Source organism: Primulina eburnea, chromosome 15 (genome assembly GCF_022965805.1).
Source record: "Primulina eburnea isolate SZY01 chromosome 15, ASM2296580v1, whole genome shotgun sequence".
Lineage (NCBI taxonomy): Eukaryota > Viridiplantae > Streptophyta > Magnoliopsida > Lamiales > Gesneriaceae > Primulina > Primulina eburnea.
Genome location: NC_133115.1, coordinates 34,748,901 through 34,772,227, shown reverse-complemented (window position 1 = coordinate 34,772,227; position 23,327 = coordinate 34,748,901). Strand labels below are relative to the sequence as shown.

The 23,327-nt window shown below is 36.3% G+C and overlaps 4 protein-coding genes and 1 pseudogene across 6 annotated transcripts; 2 read left to right on the top strand and 3 right to left on the bottom strand.

The window, feature by feature from the left end:
* Positions 1-3,592: 3,592 nt before the first annotated feature.
* LOC140814316 (malate dehydrogenase, mitochondrial) lies at positions 3,593-6,918 on the bottom strand. Its single transcript, XM_073173259.1, has 7 exons — positions 6,569-6,918; positions 5,733-5,906; positions 5,444-5,612; positions 5,296-5,357; positions 5,059-5,180; positions 4,302-4,419; positions 3,593-4,020 (listed from the first exon to the last, which is right to left on the bottom strand). Exons 1-7 carry the CDS (start codon positions 6,833-6,835, stop codon positions 3,880-3,882), a joined length of 1,053 nt encoding a protein of 350 aa, XP_073029360.1. The 5' UTR covers positions 6,836-6,918; the 3' UTR covers positions 3,593-3,879.
* A 1,032-nt stretch (positions 6,919-7,950) lies between these two features.
* On the bottom strand, positions 7,951-12,807 carry LOC140814050 (tRNA dimethylallyltransferase 9). Its single transcript, XM_073172912.1, has 11 exons — positions 12,433-12,807; positions 12,282-12,335; positions 11,899-11,941; positions 11,144-11,252; positions 10,775-10,973; positions 10,276-10,498; positions 10,059-10,150; positions 9,850-9,944; positions 9,159-9,234; positions 8,618-8,757; positions 7,951-8,497 (listed from the first exon to the last, which is right to left on the bottom strand). Exons 1-11 carry the CDS (start codon positions 12,721-12,723, stop codon positions 8,410-8,412), a joined length of 1,410 nt encoding a protein of 469 aa, XP_073029013.1. The 5' UTR covers positions 12,724-12,807; the 3' UTR covers positions 7,951-8,409.
* A 159-nt stretch (positions 12,808-12,966) lies between these two features.
* Positions 12,967-15,859, top strand: LOC140814923 (uncharacterized). Of its 2 annotated transcripts, XM_073174018.1 has the most exons (7): positions 13,018-13,115; positions 13,396-13,474; positions 13,729-14,099; positions 14,165-14,217; positions 14,370-14,407; positions 14,612-15,044; positions 15,362-15,859. In XM_073174018.1, the coding sequence occupies exons 3-7, from the start codon at positions 13,754-13,756 to the stop codon at positions 15,530-15,532; spliced, it is 1,041 nt and encodes a 346-aa protein (XP_073030119.1). In that variant the 5' UTR covers positions 13,018-13,115; positions 13,396-13,474; positions 13,729-13,753; the 3' UTR covers positions 15,533-15,859. The 2 variants fall into 2 exon arrangements, with proteins under 2 accessions (XP_073030118.1, XP_073030119.1); XM_073174017.1 differs by lacking the exon at positions 13,396-13,474 and having other exon boundaries at positions 12,967-13,115.
* A 254-nt stretch (positions 15,860-16,113) lies between these two features.
* LOC140814681 (multiple organellar RNA editing factor 8, chloroplastic/mitochondrial-like) lies at positions 16,114-18,085 on the bottom strand (annotated as a pseudogene).
* A 1,385-nt stretch (positions 18,086-19,470) lies between these two features.
* Positions 19,471-22,991, top strand: LOC140813906 (ATG8-interacting protein 1-like). 2 transcript variants are annotated; one of them, XM_073172719.1, is made up of 3 exons: positions 19,471-19,728; positions 21,299-22,147; positions 22,698-22,991. In XM_073172719.1, the coding sequence occupies exons 2-3, from the start codon at positions 21,326-21,328 to the stop codon at positions 22,794-22,796; spliced, it is 921 nt and encodes a 306-aa protein (XP_073028820.1). In that variant the 5' UTR covers positions 19,471-19,728; positions 21,299-21,325; the 3' UTR covers positions 22,797-22,991. The 2 variants fall into 2 exon arrangements, with proteins under 2 accessions (XP_073028820.1, XP_073028819.1); XM_073172718.1 differs by having other exon boundaries at positions 19,473-19,728; positions 21,280-22,147.
* The last annotated feature ends 336 nt before the right edge of the window (positions 22,992-23,327 follow it).

Below are 23,327 nucleotides of genomic sequence, written 5' to 3'. Positions count from 1 at the left end.
GGGCGAGAGATGGGAACTTGGAAGATTCTTGTTTATGCTTATTTTGGGTTTTAATTAAATTCTCCCGTGAACTTTTTTTTTCTGTTGTGTATTTTATTAATGCAGTAGGGGGATTTGCGACCCTAATTTTGTTATCATGTGAATTCTTTGAATGTATACAGTTTCTTCTATTGTCACAGTTCTTTTGGATGAAAAGAGTTAGCGTCAACCTCCAATATATTTCATCAATCATATGCTTTCTGTGTACGTGACACTTTTTTTTCTTTTTTTTTATCTAACGACGATTGTTCTTGTTGAACGAAATTTTATCGTACTATATTTTGTTCAACGAGTCTCATTGCACGAATTATTAAAAATTAAACACATCAAAATTATATAAAATACAATAATACAGACCAATAGTTTATTAATTCTTTTAAAATATATTTAAGATGTCAAATTACGACAAACGATTTGAAACAATTTATTGTTGATTTTTTTTAATTAAAAAAAGATGAATAATTGAAGTTTGGTTTGAGATTTTTTGTCTTTTGTTTAATATAATGTTTGAATGCATTTAATTTTTAATAAATCAATCAAATGAAACTTATTTGAACGTAATGTAATATGATTTGAAACACCAAATATGAATGTGTCTCATGTGAGACCTTCGCACGGATTCTAATCTGTGAGACGGGTCAGCTCTACCCAGGGGCGGAGCCAGGATACAAAATTACCTGGGGCTGGCTCCGTCCCATTTGGTATTTAATAAAATAAATAATTAAATAAAAAATTTAAAATAAAAAATATGTAAACATTGTCTTCATTAAAACATAGAACAAGAGTATTTAATATTTAATACCTTAAAAAACATGAAGCTAAAACACTACTGAAGTTGTGCTCTTCGATTCTTCTTAGAATAAAACTCATTAATTATTAAATCGTTATCAATTTTTTCAACCAAATCTCGTTCGATGTAGATTACCATAGAATCTCCAAAAAACTCTGCTTCCATTTTGTTACGAAGAGCTGTTTTAACAAATTTCATTGCTGAAAATGCTCGTTCCGTTGTTGATGTAGAAACGGGGAGAGTTAAAACAAGACGAATCAACCTGTAAATTAAATAAATATATCAGAATCGATAAATAAGTAAATGACGTAGATAAAAATATATAAATCACCTGTCAATCAAATCGTAGGTTCCTGACTTATTTGTCTCAAATAATCTTCGACATAATTCAGAAATAGTTGATAAATTATGAAATCTTTCATGGCCAGCAATCGGCTCAAATATAGTACTTACAATCAACAATTTAATATATATCAATTATCGAAATTCAAGAAAACCAAAATACCCAAATTTCGGAACACTAAAATCTGAAATTACCTTTAAAATTTGAAATCTAACTAAGAACAACAAGAACGAACCGTAGAAAGTCTAACACTAAGATTTCTTCATGATTTTCGGTGAAAACGGCAACCGATGGGCGACGGTTGATTTCAAGACGACAAAGAAACTTCGAAATTTTGGTATTAAAAGAAAGCTTATGCAGTGGGTTTTCCGAATCTACAATCAATTTTGAAAAATGGCGATCGATGATGAATTTAACGCCATTTGAAATATGAAATGTGTGTTTAGATTTACCGGATAAGTTTTTGGAGCTAACACCAAAAATATATTATATTTTAAAATAGTGGGGCTCTTTTTTAAATATAAATAGTTTTTTTTTAATGTGGGGGGACTTTTTCCCCCCATGTCCGCCCCTGCTCTATCGATATCACACAAAAGTACAAAAAAATATATTTTTTAGGATGCTCAAATAAGAGATCCTTATCACCAATACGACGCTGCGAGATCGTCCTCACACAAGTTTTTGAAACATCAATATAACATATAATTTCATATTACACCGAGTGTAACACACACGATGCAGTCTTGGCCATTGATATGGCTGGACCCCGTGTGAGACCCATGTACGTCAATGGTTAACACACCCAATAAGAGAGAATTTCCCCGTGGCCGTCTGCATGCATCAAGTGAGAGAGAGATTTCCCCGCGTGTTCGACAGGGACAGAGCTAATATTCGTAAGTTTCATATGATGTTAGATAGTAATAGATTCGGTTTATACGAAGAAATTTTAGGTTTTTTTTTAAAGCAAGTTTTAAATGAAAAAAATTGGATTAAATAAATTTAAATTTTATTTATTAATATTTTAATTATATTTCTATTGTCCAATAAAATTTTATTAGAAATTTGTAATTTTTATAGCTTTATAAATTTTATTAAAAAATTTAATATATTAATTTTCTTTTATAAAAATTCGATTTGTTCGGTTAACCAAAGTTTTATATTAAAGATTAAAATCGAATCGAACTGACCGATAAATAAGAAAACATAAACTGAACTTCTGAGTAAACCTTTTAATTTAATTTAGTTCAATATGTTGTTTTGATTGAAGTCGGTATTTCTTTTTGTTTAAAAATAATTTGATAGTTTTTCTTATTTTCATTTCTTGAGTTATCTGACTAGAAAAATTCAATAAATCAAAAATTTCTAACAAAGAATTATTTTTCAAATATCAAAATTATTCAATATTTGGTTGTTTGAACTAGAACACCCTGATCAAACTGAATAATAATTGCATATCAATAATTATCAAACATTTAAAATAATTGATTATCATTCCGAAAATCCACAACAATAGATTTTTAACTAAAAAACTCAAACTTTGGCTCCGATTTCTACGAGGTCCCAGAACCATCGGACACAGGAGGGATTCCAACAATATGGATCATCCACTATAAAATGTAAAGCCATCGTTAAATTTTTATAAGATTTACCAACTTATTTATCATTCACCGTGCATTTCTATTCAACTGAAAATGAATCCCCTCTTCATTTTACTTCGATGGAAGATCCAAAAATCTATTTCGAACACCCGTTGGATGCATTAGAAATTTTGTTGACGCAGGACAGGACCTATAAATTAAATTTTCTCACATCAATATCTTCCATTGGTCTACGCAGCGAATTTAGACTGTGAGGATTCAGAATGTGAAATTTGATCCATGTAAGAATTTTTTTTTTGGGTAAACACGTCTTATGAAGTAGTGTTCCAACTTTGGTCCCAACAATCTCCGTTAGACCGTCGAGGATTAGAGTCAGAGCTTACAGACAACAAACAGGGGGTGGAACAACCGAACAAGTGACATACCTGACTTCAATCTTTATTTTATTTTATTTTTAAAAAAACACTGCCTCTAGTTATAAAAATAATTTCTGTTTTCTTTCCCTTTCTCATTTCAATTAGGTTGTAATGGGATTCATGGATTCTGAGACGATAGATTTCAAACTAGTACGGACAAAATTGAAATGACAAATTCACACCATATCAAGTTAATTTCAACAACAATTGTGGTGATTTTAAGCACAGAAATTCTTAGTCAAGTCCTAAATTCATCGAAGTACGGGACATTTCTCTCGACATTAGATACAAAATTGACATTTAAGGCCCCAACACTAGGTTCTTTGCTTAATTGGTGCCGGTAATCCCAGAACTGGGGGTGGGGGTTTGGGGGGGATGGTTCAATGAATTTTCAAGCAATAATGTAGAAACTAAAGCAAGTAGCAAAACCTGCTGCAATTATTTGACTTTCAAAGTCTTGCTAACAAGTAATCTCGACCAAAAGCGGCATAATTCAAGACCCTACAGCAAAACCCTCACTCAGTTGCTTAGACTGTATCATTATTATTCAACGTATTTCTTTAGCCTAATTCAAGCAACGGTATGATAACACCTTCGTGTATCAAGAAACACTTGAAGAGTATACAAAATAGTTAAAAGACTCAAAATTGTGACAACATCTTGGCAATAGGATAGAGTTTGGCTAGCTGCCGTTTAACTGCCACGAACAAATGCAATACCTTTTTCGATTGAACTTTTCAGTTCAGGCTTGAGAGCTTCTAGCCCTTGTTGCTCATAATCGGATAGTGGGCCCAAACCCAAAACTTCCTCCACACCATTCTTTCCGAGTCTCACCTGTTAATCCAATTATCAAAATTAAACACCCCTCCCTAGCTAAACATTGTGTATATGGTTTCAATCTTCTATGGCCAAGTTGCTTATTTAACCATTTAACGTTTATTTGGCATTTCCATTTAGATTTGAATAACATATCACGCAGCATCAATGAGTAGCAATTTTCAATATCGAGCTTGTATAGATCAAAATCGAACAGGGAAAAAGATTGGTTTAAATTCTCTAAATTTCAAGTAACAGATGAGAATAAATAAAAACTCCTGACTTTTCTGCTTGCTCACCTTGGATGCAAAGAAAGGTAGCTCAGTCACAGTTGATTGTACAAAAGAACATTCCACAACATCTGGGACTCCATTGAGCCCCTTCAAACAAGCATCAGCAAATATGGCCCCCGCATAACTGCAAAAGAAAAAATGCAACTGTCAGAGATTTTGATCGAATAGAGTTAGTCTCCATGACGTGAGTGAGATGCACACCCACCTATTACAATTTTATCGTCCACACATCTACAGCAGGCATCATTAACTCCTACCATTAAAATTCCAGGTTCATTGATATGATGTGATGAAATTATAACAAATTCTTTAAGCAAATCATAAAATTATAGGGACTTTACAAAGTATTAAGGAATTAAGTAATCACAATCCCGGGCAACTAAATAAGAGACCATTAGGTTAAAATGCAACACAGTTACATTCCAAATTGCTGGTATAAAAATTATGATTTATGCCTTCAACCTCCCTCCCAATCAAGATAAACTACTAAAAAACGAAACAGAGGCCTTAGCTCCTCTCCCATAATCCCATTGCTATATCATTTGATACACACAAACACATACACCAAAAAATATCGATGCGATAAGATTTCATACTCATATCTGATTGTATTAGATGACACATTGATATTCAAATTAAAGTTGCCAATTCTAAACGCCTGATGTATCATCCCCCAATGAAACATTTAAAGTTCGAATTTCTACTTGTTATCAAAGCACCCAAAAAAAAATCAACAAACAGCAGGCTAAAGCACATTACTTACGCCATTGACAGGGTAGCTGAACCTTTTCCAGCCTTGGCCTCGACAACTTCAGTTCCACCATCTTGTGTTCGTTTTGTTAGAGCTGTAATGACTTCATCTGACAAATTTGCTTTCGGTGTTGCCTATTTTAAAACAACATTAAGTGTCACAGACACATGGCCTGCATTAATGAATTCCATATCTGGAAAAATAATTGCATAAATTGGAGCAAGAAAAAATTCAGTGAAAATGCAGTACTTGTGAAAACAAGGGAAGAATGGTAATTCCAGCATGACCACCAACAACAGGTACATTCACCCCTGTCATTAAAGAGAAAAAGTTACAGGAATGCAACTTACAGATGAAAATCACAACTTAAAGCATGCAAACGCCACCTTGCCATTACCTGCCACATTGGCATTGGCTTTTCCAGCATAGAATGTCTTGGCTCTCACCACATCGAGGGTAGTAACACCAAACAGCCTCTTCTCATCATAAACTCCGTTGCTCTTGAATACCTCTGCAGCAATTGGGACAGTGGAATTCACAGGGTTGCTAATCATATTGACAAGAGCCTGAAGTTTCAACAAACCCATGCCTATTATTCTCACAATTTAGTCGATCAGTAGCTAAAAAAAATCATTCCAAAATTAGAATATCTGGAAAGAAATGACGCAATTAAAGCCATGGATTACATTGGGGCTGTACTTCGCAATGGCCTCACAAAGAGATTTAACAATGCCAGCGTTAATCTTGAAGAGGTCATCACGGGTCATGCCAGGCTTTCTGGGTACACCAGCTGGAATGATGATTATGTCCGAACCCTCGAGAGCCTTCCCTAGCTGCTCGTCTGACGCATACCCGACCACCTACACAGACAAGCAACAACAGAAATCAGATATACAGTTAAAACATTGAAGCAAATAAGAGGAGAAAGAAAACAAAGCGACCAAAGTAGGCGGTCGGCACACAAAAATACAATGATGTCGCCACAATTCTACAGACAAACTTACAATCAACAGAATCCTCACTAACCATATCAATATCATTGACATTCAAATTTGCGTTCGAGAGAAGAGAAGCAAGAAAATCAGATTAAAATTTGGCAATCACTTTTTATTTCCCATTCCCAAAATAATAGACTGGGAAGCCAGAAGTGACATGCACCAGCTTCTGTTTACGGAGAGAACGTAAAGGATCCTACTTTCCATAGAACTAGTTTTCCTACAAAATGCAAAAATAACCACAACCACCATAACGCGGGGAAAACGGCAAGCTTTTGGAAGTCCAAAATAGTCGAGCTAACAAGTACTTAAGCAGACACCAATAGAGCTAAACAATAACAAAGGGGGGAAATATATCATGTGACCAAACTAAATCATAGATATAGATCCAAACCGACAAAGTAAAATTGAAAACAAACAAGCACAAAAGAAGCTCAAAAAACCTAACACCAAAGAGCAAACAACAGAACAAAAAAAGATGAGAAATTAATTATTTCAGAATAAAAGAGAAACAGATCCCTAGAAACCTCAGATCTGGTGTTGATATGGCTGACATCAGCGGCGACGCCAGGAGTCCCCGCGATATCGTAGAGAGCGAGCTTAGATACAAGAGGATTCAACTTCATCAAAAGAGATAGCGGCTGCCCGATCCCGCCAGCGGCTCCCAAAATGGTAACCTTGCGCTCCGGCGCCGACTCCGTTGAGAATCCCCGTCGCAATACGTACGACGAAGCAGCGACCGTAGAGGTGCTTCTGTTCCTCCTGAGCGCAGATCTCAACATCGCGGCATTCATTTCTACTCGTTGAAAGGCGAAATCAGACTCTGTCTGTGAAACTGTAATAGCAATAGTGAGGTACTACTGTAGAAAAAAAGGGTATTTATTTATGGAAAAAAGAGAATTCGTCAGATTCGAGGCTCCTGGGCCAGGCCACCTTTTTTTCACCTTTATTTTTACGTTTTTTCTCTCTTTTTTGCGTGTCTTTTTTCATTTTTAAGGTTAATATTAATATATAAATAACAGGAAAATAAAATAATTAGGACGACAAATTCAATAATTTTTAATGAAAGGTTTCTTTTTTTAAACCTTACCATTTTGATTGGTAAGAAAACAGACACAAAATTTGATTATATTAGTGTTCAACAATCAAAATTTTCTTCGAATAACATCTTTTGCGTGTATAAACAAATGTTTTGTTTTCTAATAATACAATTTTCACAAGAAAATAGCGTGCTCTTTCTTCTTTTTAACTTTGTTTCTTTGTTTCTTTTTTTCAGGTTGTTCATGGTCGGTCAAGTGACAGTTTAGACGATAGTGTGGCAAATGGAGAGACCCTTTATGGTCGACACTTGACATAATAAAGATTCTCATTCTTGATTTTTTAAAAAAAATTAACAATCTAAATGCTGAAAATGTGTTTTAAATATATTTATTCGCAATGTTATTTACAGATAGAGCGGCAGCAGATGATTTTTAAGTAATCGATTAAAAATAGTGAATAATCCGAGCAGAAGAAATTATCGAAGAAGAATAGAATAGCAGTTATATTTTTTCTGTAATGCATCTGTATCTTGCCATGTCCTCCTGCTCACCACTATAAAGATATGGGACCAAGGCATGGTGGGAGTGGGAGTGGGAGTGGGAGTGGGGGTGGGGGTGGGGGAAATAGAAATATCGGACACCCAATGGTTGGTTGATCAAATTTTGCCATATATGACTACATATTAGGCCATACACTTGAGAGGGCCAGACACAAAAAACCTACACTATCAGATGGTAGGCATCACAAAAATATTAATCCATTCACAGTTACCTGTTAGAGTGGAATAGAATATAATATCTTCTGCCAACAACAGAGTCAACATATTTGCAAATCAAATAAGCATATGTGTATAACGAAAACGAAAACGAAATCGAAAGGGAGGCCCGCAAAGCTTTCTTTTTATAAATGTCTTGTAGCATTAGAGAGGGTAACCAACTCTTGGACATTGCTTGTGTCACACGATACTTACACATCTGTGGGAGCTTGAAACAGAGTAATATATAATGTTTAACTGATTTATCCAGTACCACTAAAATCTTGATTAACTGACCTCGAGATGTCAACTAGAGAAACGTGCTGCGCTTACTATTAGCAAGTGCCAGACCCCCTTTCCCTGTCTGGGAAATTTATGGTTTTCGATTTTCTTTGCATTTTAGCCAACTCTTATACTGAATACACGCCGTTTTAGCAATGGGAATTCAATCCAACATCAGGTCTAGTAAACTGAATGCCTCGTGGCACACATAATAAGGTGCCTTGTGTAGCTCCCGTTTTCAGGAGTTTTGGGATCCATGATTTTGTCTGTAGACAACAAGTTGTTTGTGTGCTAATGAACAGGGATTGTAGCTTGCCCCTGTTGAGTTTTCTTCACCCATTCCAGAATACCGCCACAGTCCTCTCTTGTGATGAAATGCCTTCACACATGCAAACAACAAATTAGATCAACAAAGCTATATCACTAGTTAGTCTTGTATTGCTCATTCTCAGCAGCTTTATTTCAAAATAAGAAGTATAAGACATCCTGAAAAGGATACCGATTTTTGGTGCGATAAGCTTTTAAATCCTGAACCTCCCGATGATTTGAAACATTCTTCTTCATGCTAAGAGCTCGAGGTACGTTAAGATTCCCATTTTGGACATGATAAGCATCACAGATGAAGCTAAGCACATTTTCCTGCAACCATTGCTCATTTTGTTTTAAAAAAAACCGTGCTTCAGCCAACAGCAATTAGTAACGTGTTACGTGTTTAACAGTTCTAGGCCGAGCTCGATTCCAAAATTTTGGCACAACCAAGACCTTAAAGAATATTGGGGACAATTTACACTAATATGGTTAATATCTTCTTCCTGATGAAACTAAGATTGCACATTTAATCTAAAACTAAATAATAGTAATGTAAAAACTCTGATAGCAAATTAATAGCAATATTAAGTGCAAAATATACAAGATAGCAGGATTTAGAAAGAACATGTTAAACTATCTCCTTTCCAATGCCAAATAGCAGGATTTAGAAAGAACGTGTTAAACTATCTCCTTTCCAATGCCAAAGATATCTAAGGTTAAAAACAACTCACCATGGGTTGTGAGGCATCAATCCACTGGTAGATGGGTTCGTTCCGGAACCATGTCAATTGTCTTTTTGCAAAATTTCTGCAAATTAATAAATTCACAATGAAATGATATGCAAGGATTCAAATAACGACTTTGCAAAATTCCACTCATTCAAATTAAACAAAATCCTATACTCAAATAGAAAATATGTAGAATTACACAAGATGCCTCGCCAAATCAAATCCGTCATTTTAGATACCTCAGAAACTCAACCAAAGAATTTCAAGCTAACGACCACAACGTGCGGTAAATGATGAACGAGCAAAAATTTCCAGTAAATTATTTCTTGTGATGGTAAATTCACTGCCAAAGAGCCATTATAATCCCTTCTCTTCGTCGATGTTTGAATGAATAAAATAGCCACATTGCATTGCCAGAAACATTTTCGTGCATACGACAAGACACGGGCAAATAAGCAATATAATTTTTTTTCGTATACCTCCAATGGTTCACAACGAATTTCTTAAACATGTCGAAATAGAATTTAAGTTAGGTCTGTTCAAATTTGTCAAAGAAAAATATCCAAACTTGTAAATGAGCCTCGCCACAGGTTAATATATTAGGTTTACGCCAAACATGCTCTGAATTTTACAAGAGAACAACCAAACCTGCATTGGAGTAAGATTTCATGATTAACTAATCATGAAAAATTACCTAGATGCCTTTTGAAATTCAGATAAAAATGTTTGGAAGTATCTGGAGGAACTCCAGCCCCCCTGTTCTCTGCACGCTAGCAGATACTCCATTGCCTGAAAATTCGAAAAATAGAAAATTACAATATTTCAGCCGCCGTTTACTGAATTCCAAGATCATAAAACAACATTCTGAAATTTAATGGATTAAGCCAGAAAAATAAAACTTACTTGTCGATAACCTATAGCTCGAGTTGCAGAATTTGAATTTGGCATAAGGCCCAGATCAAGAAGCCACTTTGCCTCAGTCAAAATTCCACCATCTACCATGGCAAAAGACCAAAACAAAGAAAGCACCATCGCTTAAATATGTATCATTTCCTTAAATATATCTTAAATAAAGCAGTGAGGAGATAATAAGAACGTTATCAGCCATGTTATTCTTTACCTAAAAGCATATCTTCACACCGGAAATCAATAGATCGATAGAGATCCAGCCTATTTGTTGAAAGGAAAAAACATATAAAATCAAAGTCCAAGTCCTTCGATTTAGTATCGTGAAGTTCATCAGTCGACGGGTTTATCTCAAGTGCTTTCAATTCACTTGATTCAAACTTCTCCTTGAAAGAATTATAGGGCAATGGAAAGGATGACGGAGATGCACCACTTAACTACAGTATCAAAAAGAAAATTCCAGTGAGACTCATGCATATCCAGAGCTAGAAATAGTTGCGCACCATCATGGTGGAAACGAAAAAGCACTAAGTGAAATTCTAAAGTATCGCTGTTTTATCATGAACAAAGCAAAAGGCAAGATGGCATAAACATGAGACAAAGGTATCGTTCTGTCTCAATAAAACCATACAAAGTAGCTTAGTCTACACCGTACAAAAATATCATAGGAAGTAGAAAAATTAAACATAATGAAATCTTACAGGCAATCCTACCTTGAGTATTTCAAGTCTGCGACGTAATCGATACCAATCATTTGCAGCTAAAGATTGAACACCTGTATCACCTGCTTTAACCACCAATTGCACGGCTGCATCCCAATCACCATCCCTCTGTAATCCTGAAAGTTCTGAATGTACTTCAGAGGCGATCTCTGGAGAGGCTTTCGGAACATTTGGTTTTCCATATATGAACCTTACAAATTGGGAATGAATGATGTCTCTTTAATATTGTACTAGTTAGTTTTTACATGAATCCCAGAATCACATCAAGATAAGCACGGAAGATATCACCAATCCGTGTTGAATACCATCACCAATAACAAGAAACAAATGGAAAACAGTATACAGAAACATTGGACATACCATCTCAAGTACAACCCTGTACCGCCTGAAACTATAGGAACACGGTCTTTGCTGAGAATTTCTTCTGTTATTTGCCTCGCATCCTCATAAAATTGTCCAACAGAATAATCTGGAAGTTGAAAGAATGCTTTGTCAAAGATACAAGGAAAGTAACCATGGATAGAATTGGAGGCATGTGTAAACCGGCCAGCAGGCATTTTATAAATATGTTTTAGAGCTAGATTAAAGAGAAATCGGGATGGAATTAAAATGTCAGTTACAAGCTCCAGTTGGAGTTTGAATTAACAATGCCTTCAAGGAGCATATACTTTAATGTGATCCAAAGGAAAAAAAACAAAGCCATAGAAAGGAAAACAAAAGAATCACATAATACTAAAAATATGTTTGCTATTGCGGAGAAATTCCAGCAAATGTGATTCTGCCGGACAAAAAGGTTTGCACAGATGAAGAATGTTTTGCTTTGCAAAATTAAGTGCAAACATTGATATGTCTCTAATTTCAGCTCTGCACAGAAAATAGACTACTCCGAGACCTTTTGTAACTTCTTATTATATGATTTCTCCAGATATATAAGCATGAAAGCGAATATCATAAATTTATAAACTATAAAATGCATAGAAGCTTGCCAATTTTGTCAATTACAGATAAAAAGTGGTTGCTATTTAAGGAACATGAGTTGCAATGATATAAAGCAACAATGGAATATTTTCTCACGGGCATATACCAATGGTGCCGCATAATCAAGCAACTATTACCTTCAGACGGGTGCAATATGTCAATCAAATGATGTGGCACTTCCTGAAAAATATGTGAAGATTTCAGCATACCTATAACAGCAAACTAAAATCTACAGCGTGCATAAGATTATGAGTATGCATTGCTTGGTAAGAAGCTCATTTTTCTGCTTTGGTCAATGGTTAATGTAGTTCTAAGCTGTAAAGGTTTCTTTTTCACCAATGAACCTGGTCTTTTGCCATTTATATAAGCCCAGCTAAGTGAACAGAATAGCATTGTCGTAGAAAATAGCAATCTTGAAAGCATGTAAAACAAGTAAACAACATCGAACCACAATTATAAAAAAAAAAAAATTAAGCGACAAGCATGAGAATATCTAGAAATGGGAAATCGAAAGCTATACCCGTCTTTCACTAACAGAAGGTTTCGCTGAACCGATATCCAGACCTCTATACACCTGTTGCACAGAACCACCACAAACAACTTCTCATTGAAAACAAAAGGCAAATCCATCACATTGACGTCATTATATCATGTATAGAGCAAAGAAAAACCTGGACAGAGTCCGCGCTGATGATTTCTCCATTGACTCGCTTGGCAAGTTCTAATGAGAGCCGGCTTTTTCCGGCTCCAGTTGGGCCAGATATTACTATTACTTTCTGCCGCTGTTCTTTCTTCGTTTGAGCATCCGACGAGCAATGGACGGTACAGTGTCTGTTGATGTGGCGTCCGTGGAAACTAACAATGGAAGGCTGCCCGGTGGGGAAAAGGAGAGGCGGCTCCGCCACAAAGGGCAGGCGGAGGGAACTTACTCGGAGGCCCCCGACTCTCAATCCACGAATCATTTTTGTATATATATGACCGCGAAGAAGACCTTCAGTGCCTACATATACTGCTAATCTGGCTCTCCAGGAAACCTCGCTTGATATTTTTTTTTTATTCAATAAAATTTTCCCTCGTTCAAAATTAATAAATAATTTTTTCCTTTCCTAAAAATAAATTCTTAATTTTATTTATATGATTTAAACATTCATATAAATAATTATAATTATCAAAAATAAAAAAAAATAAAAAAATAATATTAAAAATATTGCGGGTTTCTTGAAATGAAAAGGTCGCAGGTGCATATCCACCACTAATCTTCTGCAGCATATTGACCCATAATTGCTTTTGGTGTTCTCCCTGTCAATGATCGCTCCCACCTACTTGCTCAATTCAAGATGCTATCTTTTCCCTCGTAAGCTCTCCTCAGTCCCTCTGTCTTGTGTTTTGCTGTGTAGATTGCTTGAAATTTTTTTGTGAAGACTGTTGTAAATTCCTTTTTTGGGAATTGGGCCATTCGAGTTGGAGCTTTCAACTTTGAATCTGGATTATCACGGGCTGTTGGAAGATATATGCTTGCTGTTTCTTCTGGTGTTAGTTTTCGCAATGCTGTTATTTTTTACTCGTGAGGTTTAATAATGAATTGAGTCTTGCGTATGTCCATCTCCTCCATCCTTTACTTGAAATACATACAGTGGAGTAGGCAATGGATGGGTTACTTGGGGAAGATTGAGAGCGAAAATAGCACAAGAATCTGCTGCCTTATTGCTCGAGGTTTGTCTTGCAATTTTGGTATCAGGGATGGTTTTATAGTTTATTTGTGCCTGTAATGTCATAGTTCTTCGCTTGATACACTTTGAAATTTGAATCCGGAGCTATTATGTGACTTCGTAATGCTTTGTTTGTACAACTTGGCTTTCGTGAATTAGTTGTTCCCTTGAACTTATAGATAAGATTGTGGACGACTGTTAAATGGTTTTGTTCTTGGTGGCAAAATATCGATGGTGTCTTAATGGGATTACTTCCAGGAAACTTTTTGCTTCCCGACTTCCAATGAATTGCGTGCCTAGACCTCATCCATCACCCAATTTGTTTACTGTCACTGGAGACAAGACTTATTGGGCTTTTGGTGACTATCTTGTTAAGATAATATCTCCCGTCGTTGTTCACCGTATTTGTTCCTATATGGAACCATGCTACTGTAAAGAAATGCCCAAGACCAAGAGCATTTGGCCAGTGGACACGCCTCCTGTGGTAAAATATGATAAAGGTCAAGTTACAAACAGTCATCTGCAAATTCTGGGGAATGTCAACTCCGAGGATGATAATAAAGTTCCCAGAAGAAGCCACGCAAACAAGGGGAGAGTTCCATGGAACAAAGGACGAAGACACAGTGAAGGTAATTTTGTTGTAGTTTAATTGCGTGAAAAAGCTAATTTGATAAGTCTTACCATACTCTTGCAGAGACTCGACAGAAAATTAGACAGAGAACTAAGGAAGCCTTGAAAGACCCCAAGGTGAAGTCATGTAAGAATCAGTCATGTTTGAAATTAACAAGGAACAGCTCAAATTGATTTGTCTTAACTTTATGAAACCATGCTGTTATCAAAAGTAAATTGCTTTGATATCTCTTTCCCTTCTCTGATGCCCTTGGTTCTGAATTTTACAGGTTAGAAAGAAGATGTCTGAATGTCCTCGTTCTCTCAGGTGATGCCATGGTTTTTTACTTTCATTTTCACCTTGTATAAACAAATTTCCCTTCACAGAGTATATCAACTTTGTAGTGTGATGTCACACGAATACGCTCTCCTTTAAGATAGCTTTGATGGTAATACTTGATCAAACACCTAACATCATCCTGGAAGTTACCTTATACCTTAATTTATTGACGAATCAAGATTCTTCTGGCAGTAATCAGACCAAGGAGAGGATACGAACATCACAGACAAAGCTATGGGGGAAACGCTTACAGTGGAAAAGGTCAGGAGAGAAATTCTTGCATTCATGGGCAGAAAGCATCGCAACTGCAGCTAAGATGGGTGGGAGCGACCAACAAGAACTGGATTGGGACAGCTATGACAAAATTACCAGAGAAATGAACACCCAACAACTTCGTCACGCTGAGGAAATAGCAAAGGCTAAAGAGATAGCCCGCATACAAGCGGAGAGGGCAGCACAAGTAAAAGCGGAAAAGATGGCTAAAATCGCCGAGAGAAGAAGAGAGCTGGAAGAAAATGCAAGTTTCAAAGGAGAATCAGTTAAAAAGAGAAACAAAAGATCAAAAGAAGAAAAAGAAAAGTTGGCTGAATTTCAGGAGGTTAAACTCAGGGAAAGGCTGATGAAGGTAGGTCAATCGATTTCCGTTGTTAATATTGTGCTGCTATTATTGTTTGTAGTTTCAATAGATGAACATGATCAAATTTTGTTTGCCAAGTCTGATACATACAGATGATTGCCATGATCTGCTGAACCCATTTAAATATATAATAAGTATGTGTCGTTTGCCAATATAAATTAGGAAATTAAACAAAATCATGTAACAGCAGATCTTAAGAGGTATAAGTTATTGCCTTGAGAGGGTTTTCTACACCTATCTTTGATTTGTACCTATATTTTGAACTATCACGGTGGTTTTTCATTCCATTCTGGTGATGTAAACAGATTCACAGAAAGAAGTCTATCCTTAATCAAGCAATCGAACAACGACAAAGATCATGGGAGAAATTTGATTTGGAGTTTATCAAGGGAGAAAAATTGCCAAAGGAAGTTACCTTGGCAGATCAGATTCGGTTCGCTAATGACAGAAGAGACAATCAACAGCTGCTCAACTAGCCTTGAAATGTCATCTCGGGGTCAAATTGAATAGAAGCTTAGACTGATTATCTGTAGCTCAAGGCACTTGCACTGCTGTTTATGGGGATGCATGCATTTTACCCAGTCTCATTTATTGGGGATTATATGTTGTATTGGGTTTATTGTTTGAAGATTAATTTCGGCTGGGTTTTTATTCCCCTGTTTCCTGCACCATATTTTCAGTTACCTTGTTTGATTATTGTTTTGTGAGAGCTTCTTGAGTACGAAGAAGAATCGTGACAGAATTATGGTGAAGAACATTGTTAAGGATGTTGTTTGCATGGTTAAATGAAAAAGGTTTAAGAATGCTTGTACGTCATAAATTTTTTTTCCAGTACATCGAATGTATGGAACATTTTTTGCATAGAAAAGTTGGTAATTCAAAAAATGTTTCAAAATTTCCTATGTATACGAACTCGAACTATGATGTAATACTCAGAATGTTTATTCAACTGATTCCTGTTATTATAAACGAATTGTTTCGACGTGCGGACCACATTTTCTTTACTAGTTCAATAAATGGTGGCATCCCTCTTTCATTGATTTGGATGGGCCACAACAGCACAACAGACATGGAAGCCTAAATCCCACACCCACGTGTATAAAAAGTAAAAATGTGAGGTTTACCGATATTGGTATACAGTGTATTCAGATCAAAAGACATCAAAATTTCAAATAACAAAACCGTGAAACCAGCATTTGCACGTTGGTGACATATTGCCCCCATACTTTGACTGTCCTCCCATGTTATTATGTTGCTGATGCATGTTGGGTTGCATTGCCCCGGTGTTACGCACATTCGGATTGGCTCCGTAGTTCTGATTGTTCATTTGCACATCACTTCTTCTCTCAAAATTTCTAGATCTGTCAAAGTTGCGAGGTCTGTCATTGCGTCTGTTCCTCTCATTTGTCCTGGCATTGTTCATCACCCATTCCTCGTGATACTTAGGGTCATATGGAACAGCCCGCCCGTTGATAAAAGGTTCCCCTGCAATAATAAAACTCGGAATATTAGAGTTAACAATCCATTCTGACCAAGCAGCAGCTTGTAAAGGTAAATAGGAAATATTATGAACAATATAACCAACGATGTATGTGAAAATATGCATCAGTTACAAACATTCCGAATTCAAAACTAGTTTGCACTTTGTATATAACAGTGCAGGTGCAAATTGTATAAAGTGGCTGATTAGAACGACAAAATGGTCACGTCACGTGGATAACAAACAGAAGTCAACAGAACAGACAGGCCATTGTGGTGCAATCATTGTTCCATACAACTCCATACCTCCATAATCCTTATTTCTCATCCAAGTAAGAATCAGGAAGCACCCATCGGACTTTTGGCAGTTCTGCGCTAAAAGGGATTTAAATCAGACAAAAAATCTAGAACTAAAAACCTTGTCGGACAACAGCGATGACAAAAACCCAATAACCTTTTAACTTGTAAGAAAGTTATTCCGAGACAAGGGCTCCAAAGGCAAAGTAATGCCTAGTAGAGACTGAATATGTTTTCATCCTCGCTTCTTCCTCGCTGTCAATACCAAAAAGACAAAAAATTCACTCATTTGCCAATGCAAAAAAAAAAAAAAAACCAAGCATAAACGACTTATGAATTAAATAATGGAGTTTGTCTAGCTTTTTTAGAAAAGTATAACCATTTAGACGAATACTCCCACATTAAAGCATGATAATATAATCTCAAGCCCAAGATTACTCCAGTCCACAAAGTCTCAGCCCATATATTTTTAGACTGCTTAGGCCTAGCAAGATTTAGTGCATAGATTTCACAGCTCAGAAAAGAATATTGGTTTGTTGGGTTGTTATAACATCTCAACAGAAGTTCTTCCTTGGGTTGTTATAACTGCTTGGCCTAGCAAGATTTTGTTGGGTTTGTAGGAGTCTATAGGCATTGTCTTCCCAAATGTATCGTTTCTTTTAGTTTCCTAACTCCCACCAATAACTACATGATAAATCATCAACCTAAGCGGTACACACAAACACGATGATTCACACAAACTTAAAGCAAAAGTAACAAATTATAACCAAAAAAACAAACCTTCCCACAACCACAGCTAAGGTTTTGATGTAACTATCTATGATTTCATCTCTGGTCGGCTCATTCTCCGGCTTTTCCATGACCACGAGCCAATGCTCGAAATCGCAACCGTCGAGCAGAATCGTCTCCTTCGGTGGACGGTTAGACCGGTTTGAATCATTAAGCGAGGAAGCCGTCTGTCGACTCGCGAAACCTCTAGTAGACAACGCCGGTACGAGGCGGCGAGAATTGGAAGAGAAAGCAGTGGCAACAAGAGGGCGAATGCGGAAGAGGAATGGAGAATAATTGGGAAAAACGGCAGAGGTGTGTGAGCGGGAATACATGGATAATGGATTTTGCTTGGTGATGGCGAGTAGAAAGCGAGTAAGATAACGAGTCGCCATTTTCCGGATGTTCCTATGCGTTAGTTAAACTAGCAGTTATTCGAAGTCCAGCTGATGGACAATTTCATATGGCTCCAGAGTCAAGTGGTCTGTAATTTGAGTCACGCCCCTGTAAAATAAGAAATTATTAAAACGCCCCCCATATCCTAAAAATTGCTATAAATGACAATATATTTGGGTAATTATTAAAAAACATTTTAAAAATAGTTTTCAACAGGTTTAAATGTAGGAACATTTATAAGAGTAGCCCCTTGGAAATATCAATCAGGCTTGAGCTTGGCTCGTTTAAGATTAATTCAAGCTCAAGCTCGAGCTCGAGCTTGATTCGAGCTTTTATAATCTGGCTTGAATTTGGCTCGTTTAAGATTGATAGAGCTCGAGCTTTTATCATCATGCTAGAATTCGACTTGTCTTGAAATTACTAAGCTTGTGAAAAGCTCGAGTTCGACTCGTTAAAAGCTCGTTTATCATATTAATCAAGCCGGGCCCGAGCTTGGTTTATTAATAGCTCGTTTATCATATTTAACAAACTTGACTTGAGCTCGGCTCGTTTTCGAGCTCGTAAAACATACAATTGAGTTCGAATTCGAGCTTGATTCGAGCTTGTTAAAATTAAATATATATATGAACTAATTTTAAATCAGACATAAAAGTTTAACTTTTATTAGTACTAATATTTTTATTTGTCAACTCAACAAATGAGTCAAGCTCGAGCTTACGAGCCACCTAAACGAACCGAGTTCGAGCTCGCGAACCTATTAACGAACATGTTTGCGAGCTCACGAGCCGAATACGCTTAGGCTTGAGCTTGGTTTGATTAAGTTGTCGAGCTCAAAATCGAGCTTGAGCTTGGTTTGATATGATTAACAAACGAACTCAAACAAGCTTTTTATCGAGCCGAGCTTCGAATAGCTCACGAATGGTTTGGTTTGTTTACATCCCTATGCATAACATTCAGTTATCAAATATTACACCTCATATTGTTCTCATTGTACCAACATATATCATTCTAATGTACTCATTTCCTCGCTGTACATTCTTTAAGAAACTTATCATGTGGTCACTTGTCACAAAATTGTCAAGTCAAACACGCATAATTTTGTAGTTTTAAGTTATGGACTCCCAAAAAGAAAATACATATCATTAATATTAGTAGTTCTTATCAAATATTTTAAACTTTCATCACATGTACATGCTCGTACCTAGACAATCTTAAAATCTCTCTCATTCAAGTGTAAAATCGATTCATTATTATTTCCTTTCACCTAGGAGTTAGATGGGGTCACCTCTTTGTTCGTGCTATCTCTTGACATCATTAATAACTACCCGCCCTGATCAACCGCAGGCCTCACATCACATACCATGTAAAATATCGTCCATAACTTTGAGTTGCCTTTGGCTCTTAATTTATTTTATAACACTTACCTCTAATTGTCTGTTTATGGTCCTGTTTGACCCGTGTTGCTTCTCAACTACAAATTTGATACTTTCTCCCGAACGCACGCTGCTGAAATAACCGGGCACGACTACCCCCATACGGAGTCATTCACCTCCCATAGCCGGTGAGAACATCGTGACCAACTACCGGCTATCCCGGTATCTCTATCTTCTCCACCAAAATCTTTACTATAAATATGTTCTTCCCCTTTCTGTCCCGACTTTCGACACATCTCCATCATTGTTCTCGCTGGAGCTCTACTCCTTGCATCCGATCCTTATCTCTATTTCTGCAGGTATTCTAGCTTGTCGATCGATTAATTGTCTCATCTTTCGCGATGGAATCCGCGATCGGATTAGAATTTGACCTTTCACGTTTATCGACTGTGATTGGAATGTTTATGATCGCCTGTACTTGTTTTTAGTCGACGCGGGTTTATGGTTCTTAATAATTGTGGTTGGGGTTCTTGAGACTTGATTCTCGTTTGTCTATTTCTTGGAATCGTGTTATGCTTATGCAATTACTAGTTTACTACCATCATATTATTGGTCATGATTGATATTTCAAGCTGTAGCATCAGAGTGGGCTTTGGGACTACAGTTGAATAGTGAACGAGTCCGTTTCTGGAGAGTTAGGATTTCTCATTTTAGTGGATTTTCATTATATAGAGAAGTGACAGCTGAATTTTGTTTTTGCTGACCGTATGATTTTCAGAGCTTCATTCCATTTTTTTTTTATCGGGTTTATGGTTATGGTTACCAATTTGTTGGCTGATTTTATCTTTGGTCTTATGACAGAAATATTTTCAGTTGGACTTGCGGTTAGCATCTCTCTCATTTTTCACATAGAAATCTCTGTGATTGTGATGACTGGTTGATAGATGAATTCAATGATTGATCAGTTACCATTACGATAATCTCTTGTGTGGTGTTTGATTGTGTTATTTACTATTTGTGGCACAAAAGGTTTAAAAGTGGTTAGTTTTTTAAAATGTGTACTATAAAATTTGTGGAGGTTGACATGATTCCCATTACTCAAATGGAGTTTGTCTAGCTTTTTTTAGATTAAACTACATAATTTCAATTTTTTTAGATGTGTCTATGACTTGTATATTAATTGAGAATGATGGAGTGATGCAGTGAGGATATCGAGTTTGAAGAAAATTTAAGATAATTTCAAAAGTTTATGAGAAAAACTAGTTGCTTGGTGTTTGAATGGATTTTATTCAACAGCCCTAACAAGCAAATAGGTAAAAGCCAAACCCAGAATAATATTTGGGTATTCTGTACATTCAATTACAAACAAGTAATGCACATGATGCATATATCTAAGGTTTGGGTCATAATTGAATTGTTCTAGCATCCATTTCTAATTGTATAAATATTTTTCATCTAGGAAATTGCTATCTGGTGTGTGAATTGAAAATTTGTTGACTTTACTTTTGTTTATCTGCATTGTTCGCTTCTCACCTTTAGAAATGTTGATTGAATTTTAATATTTCATTAAATGATAAAAATTCTACACCCTTCTCATGCCATGAACTTCAAATTTTCAAAATTATAAGTTGATGTCATACCATTTATTTTTCTATACTTTTTGCACCTTGACCATGTTTTCGAAGCACTCACGAAATTGCACTTGATTCTTTAGCTTATTTAGGAATAGAAAAAAATCCATGACAAAATTTATATAACTATGTCTCTTCTTGAAACTGAATATCTTCTGCCTTGATGAACTTGCTATAACATCATGTCAAATCATTACATAATTCTGCTATGCGAGAAACTAATGCTCTTAAAGCATTAGATATTTATGCACCAACTAATTTTTTTCTCTACTTTATTAGACCACGTGTTTACAAATAGGGGATTTTGGAATTTAGCTTCCCGTAGATGGAAAATAATGAAGAAGGTGGGGAGGAACCTGTTACTAGAGGAAATGAGTGGGAAGTTGTATCACTCACTGAATCTGCATATGGTGCTGCTCCTGGTCAGAAGGAGGATGATCCAGGCCATAATAGACAGGTTAAGTTAAACAGTGAAAATGAGGCTGAAACTTCTACTGCTATATTCATGTCAGGTCATTTCATTTTCCCTCCAAGTCAGCATGAGAATCTGCCTTTGGAACCTGAAAATGTCGAGATACAAAATGAAGAGGGAGGCAAAAACGATGCTTCTCAGTTGATAGTGGAGGAAGGGGATAAATCATATCTGAAGGGTGAAGAAAACTTGAGTAACAAAGGATTGATGCCTGATGAATTTTCTCGAATTCCAACAGTTGATGGAAACTGTAGCAGGTTACCTGTCAGGGGCACAGATTTCAAAAAAGACTTGGCTTATGAAGAGCAAAGCATTTACAGCAGTGCAGCATTTAGTTCAGTAGACAGTGAAGCCGGCCTTGTGGATTCTAATATGATTGAGGACATCAGGAGGATGGATGATATGATTGAAGGTAGTGACCATGCATCAGATTCAAGCCTATGTAGTTCAGAAAAAATTGTTGATGGAGACAATTATGATGATTTTAACCTTCCTTGTGGAACTTGGTGGAGAAGGCGAGCTATTTCTTTGTATGCCCATGCAAAAGAGGCAAATACATTTTGGTCTATCTGCATTGCTGCGGCAGTTATGGGTCTTGTAATTATTGGTCACCGGTGGCAGCAAGAGAGATGGCAGGTTTTGCACCACAAGTGGCTGTCTGGTATTAAACATGAGGTATTGTTTAACCTCAATTGCCCCCTGGTCCCCCACTTGTACAAAGACATTCAGTTTTGTTCTCTTCGGTTGGTGTTTGTTCATGTGTGTCGTATCTTACTGTCTGTTCATTCTATTACCTGTTATCTACTCTCTTAAGGAAGGCAACTCTGATTCAAGCAAGCCTGTGAAGCTTTGATACCATACCAATTGGTTTACTAATCCTATTCCACTCTACCATCCGCATCAACTTTAAAGTCTTATCGGAGAACTGTGAATCTCTGTTTAGGAGCTTTTATTTAATCAACATAACTTTTCTATCTTTTGTGATTCTCACGATTAAGAGTATTCATTGCCTTTTTACACCCTCATCAAGTTTCCTTACTTGAACATCAATTGTGCTGAAACTACAAGGCCTAATCTTTGAAGTAACAATGTTTTTGGTTTTATAATTGATGCAATAATACTGATGATTAAACTGTAGTCTTCAAGGCTCTGGTTATTTACTACCAGATATGCATAGCTTTATTATTTTACTTGTTTCCTCCGCCATTTTATCTCTCATTTTCAGAGAATGGGCATGATGCTTGGTCCAATGACTCGACTTAAAGATGTGATTGTTGGTGGTCACCGACGAGGTTCGATTGTGAGGAGGAACAGCTCCATATAATATTAAGATGATGACGATAATTTCACGGATCAACAGGCATTGGAAGGAGTGGGTGTAATGTTCTAGTTTGTTGTCGAATTCGGTTATATGTTTTTCATGTCAAACATGCTAAGATTTTCTTAATTGTTATACTGGTGATGCTACAGAAAACAAGCTTCAAGGTGAATGAATACGTGGCTTAAAATTGTGTGGAGATGTCACTTTGTTACTTGTATGTAGTATAGCATTGCACCTGGTTGTTTCTTTTGAATTTCAAAGTTAATCCCTTATTTTGTGAGATTGTCTCATGAAAGTTTTTGTGATAGTTGTACACAATGTAGAGATTATGTAGTGGGGTATTTTAAAACTTTATTATATATAAAAATATGATGTTTGATATGATTACATTAAAATAATATCATTAGCTCCCATATTTATTATTTATCATCGTCATATCAAATATTATTTTGTAAAAAACCCAATACTTATATGTATTATTAGTAGTGGTAGGACACAGACACACACACAATGCGCATGTTAAAAAATAATTAA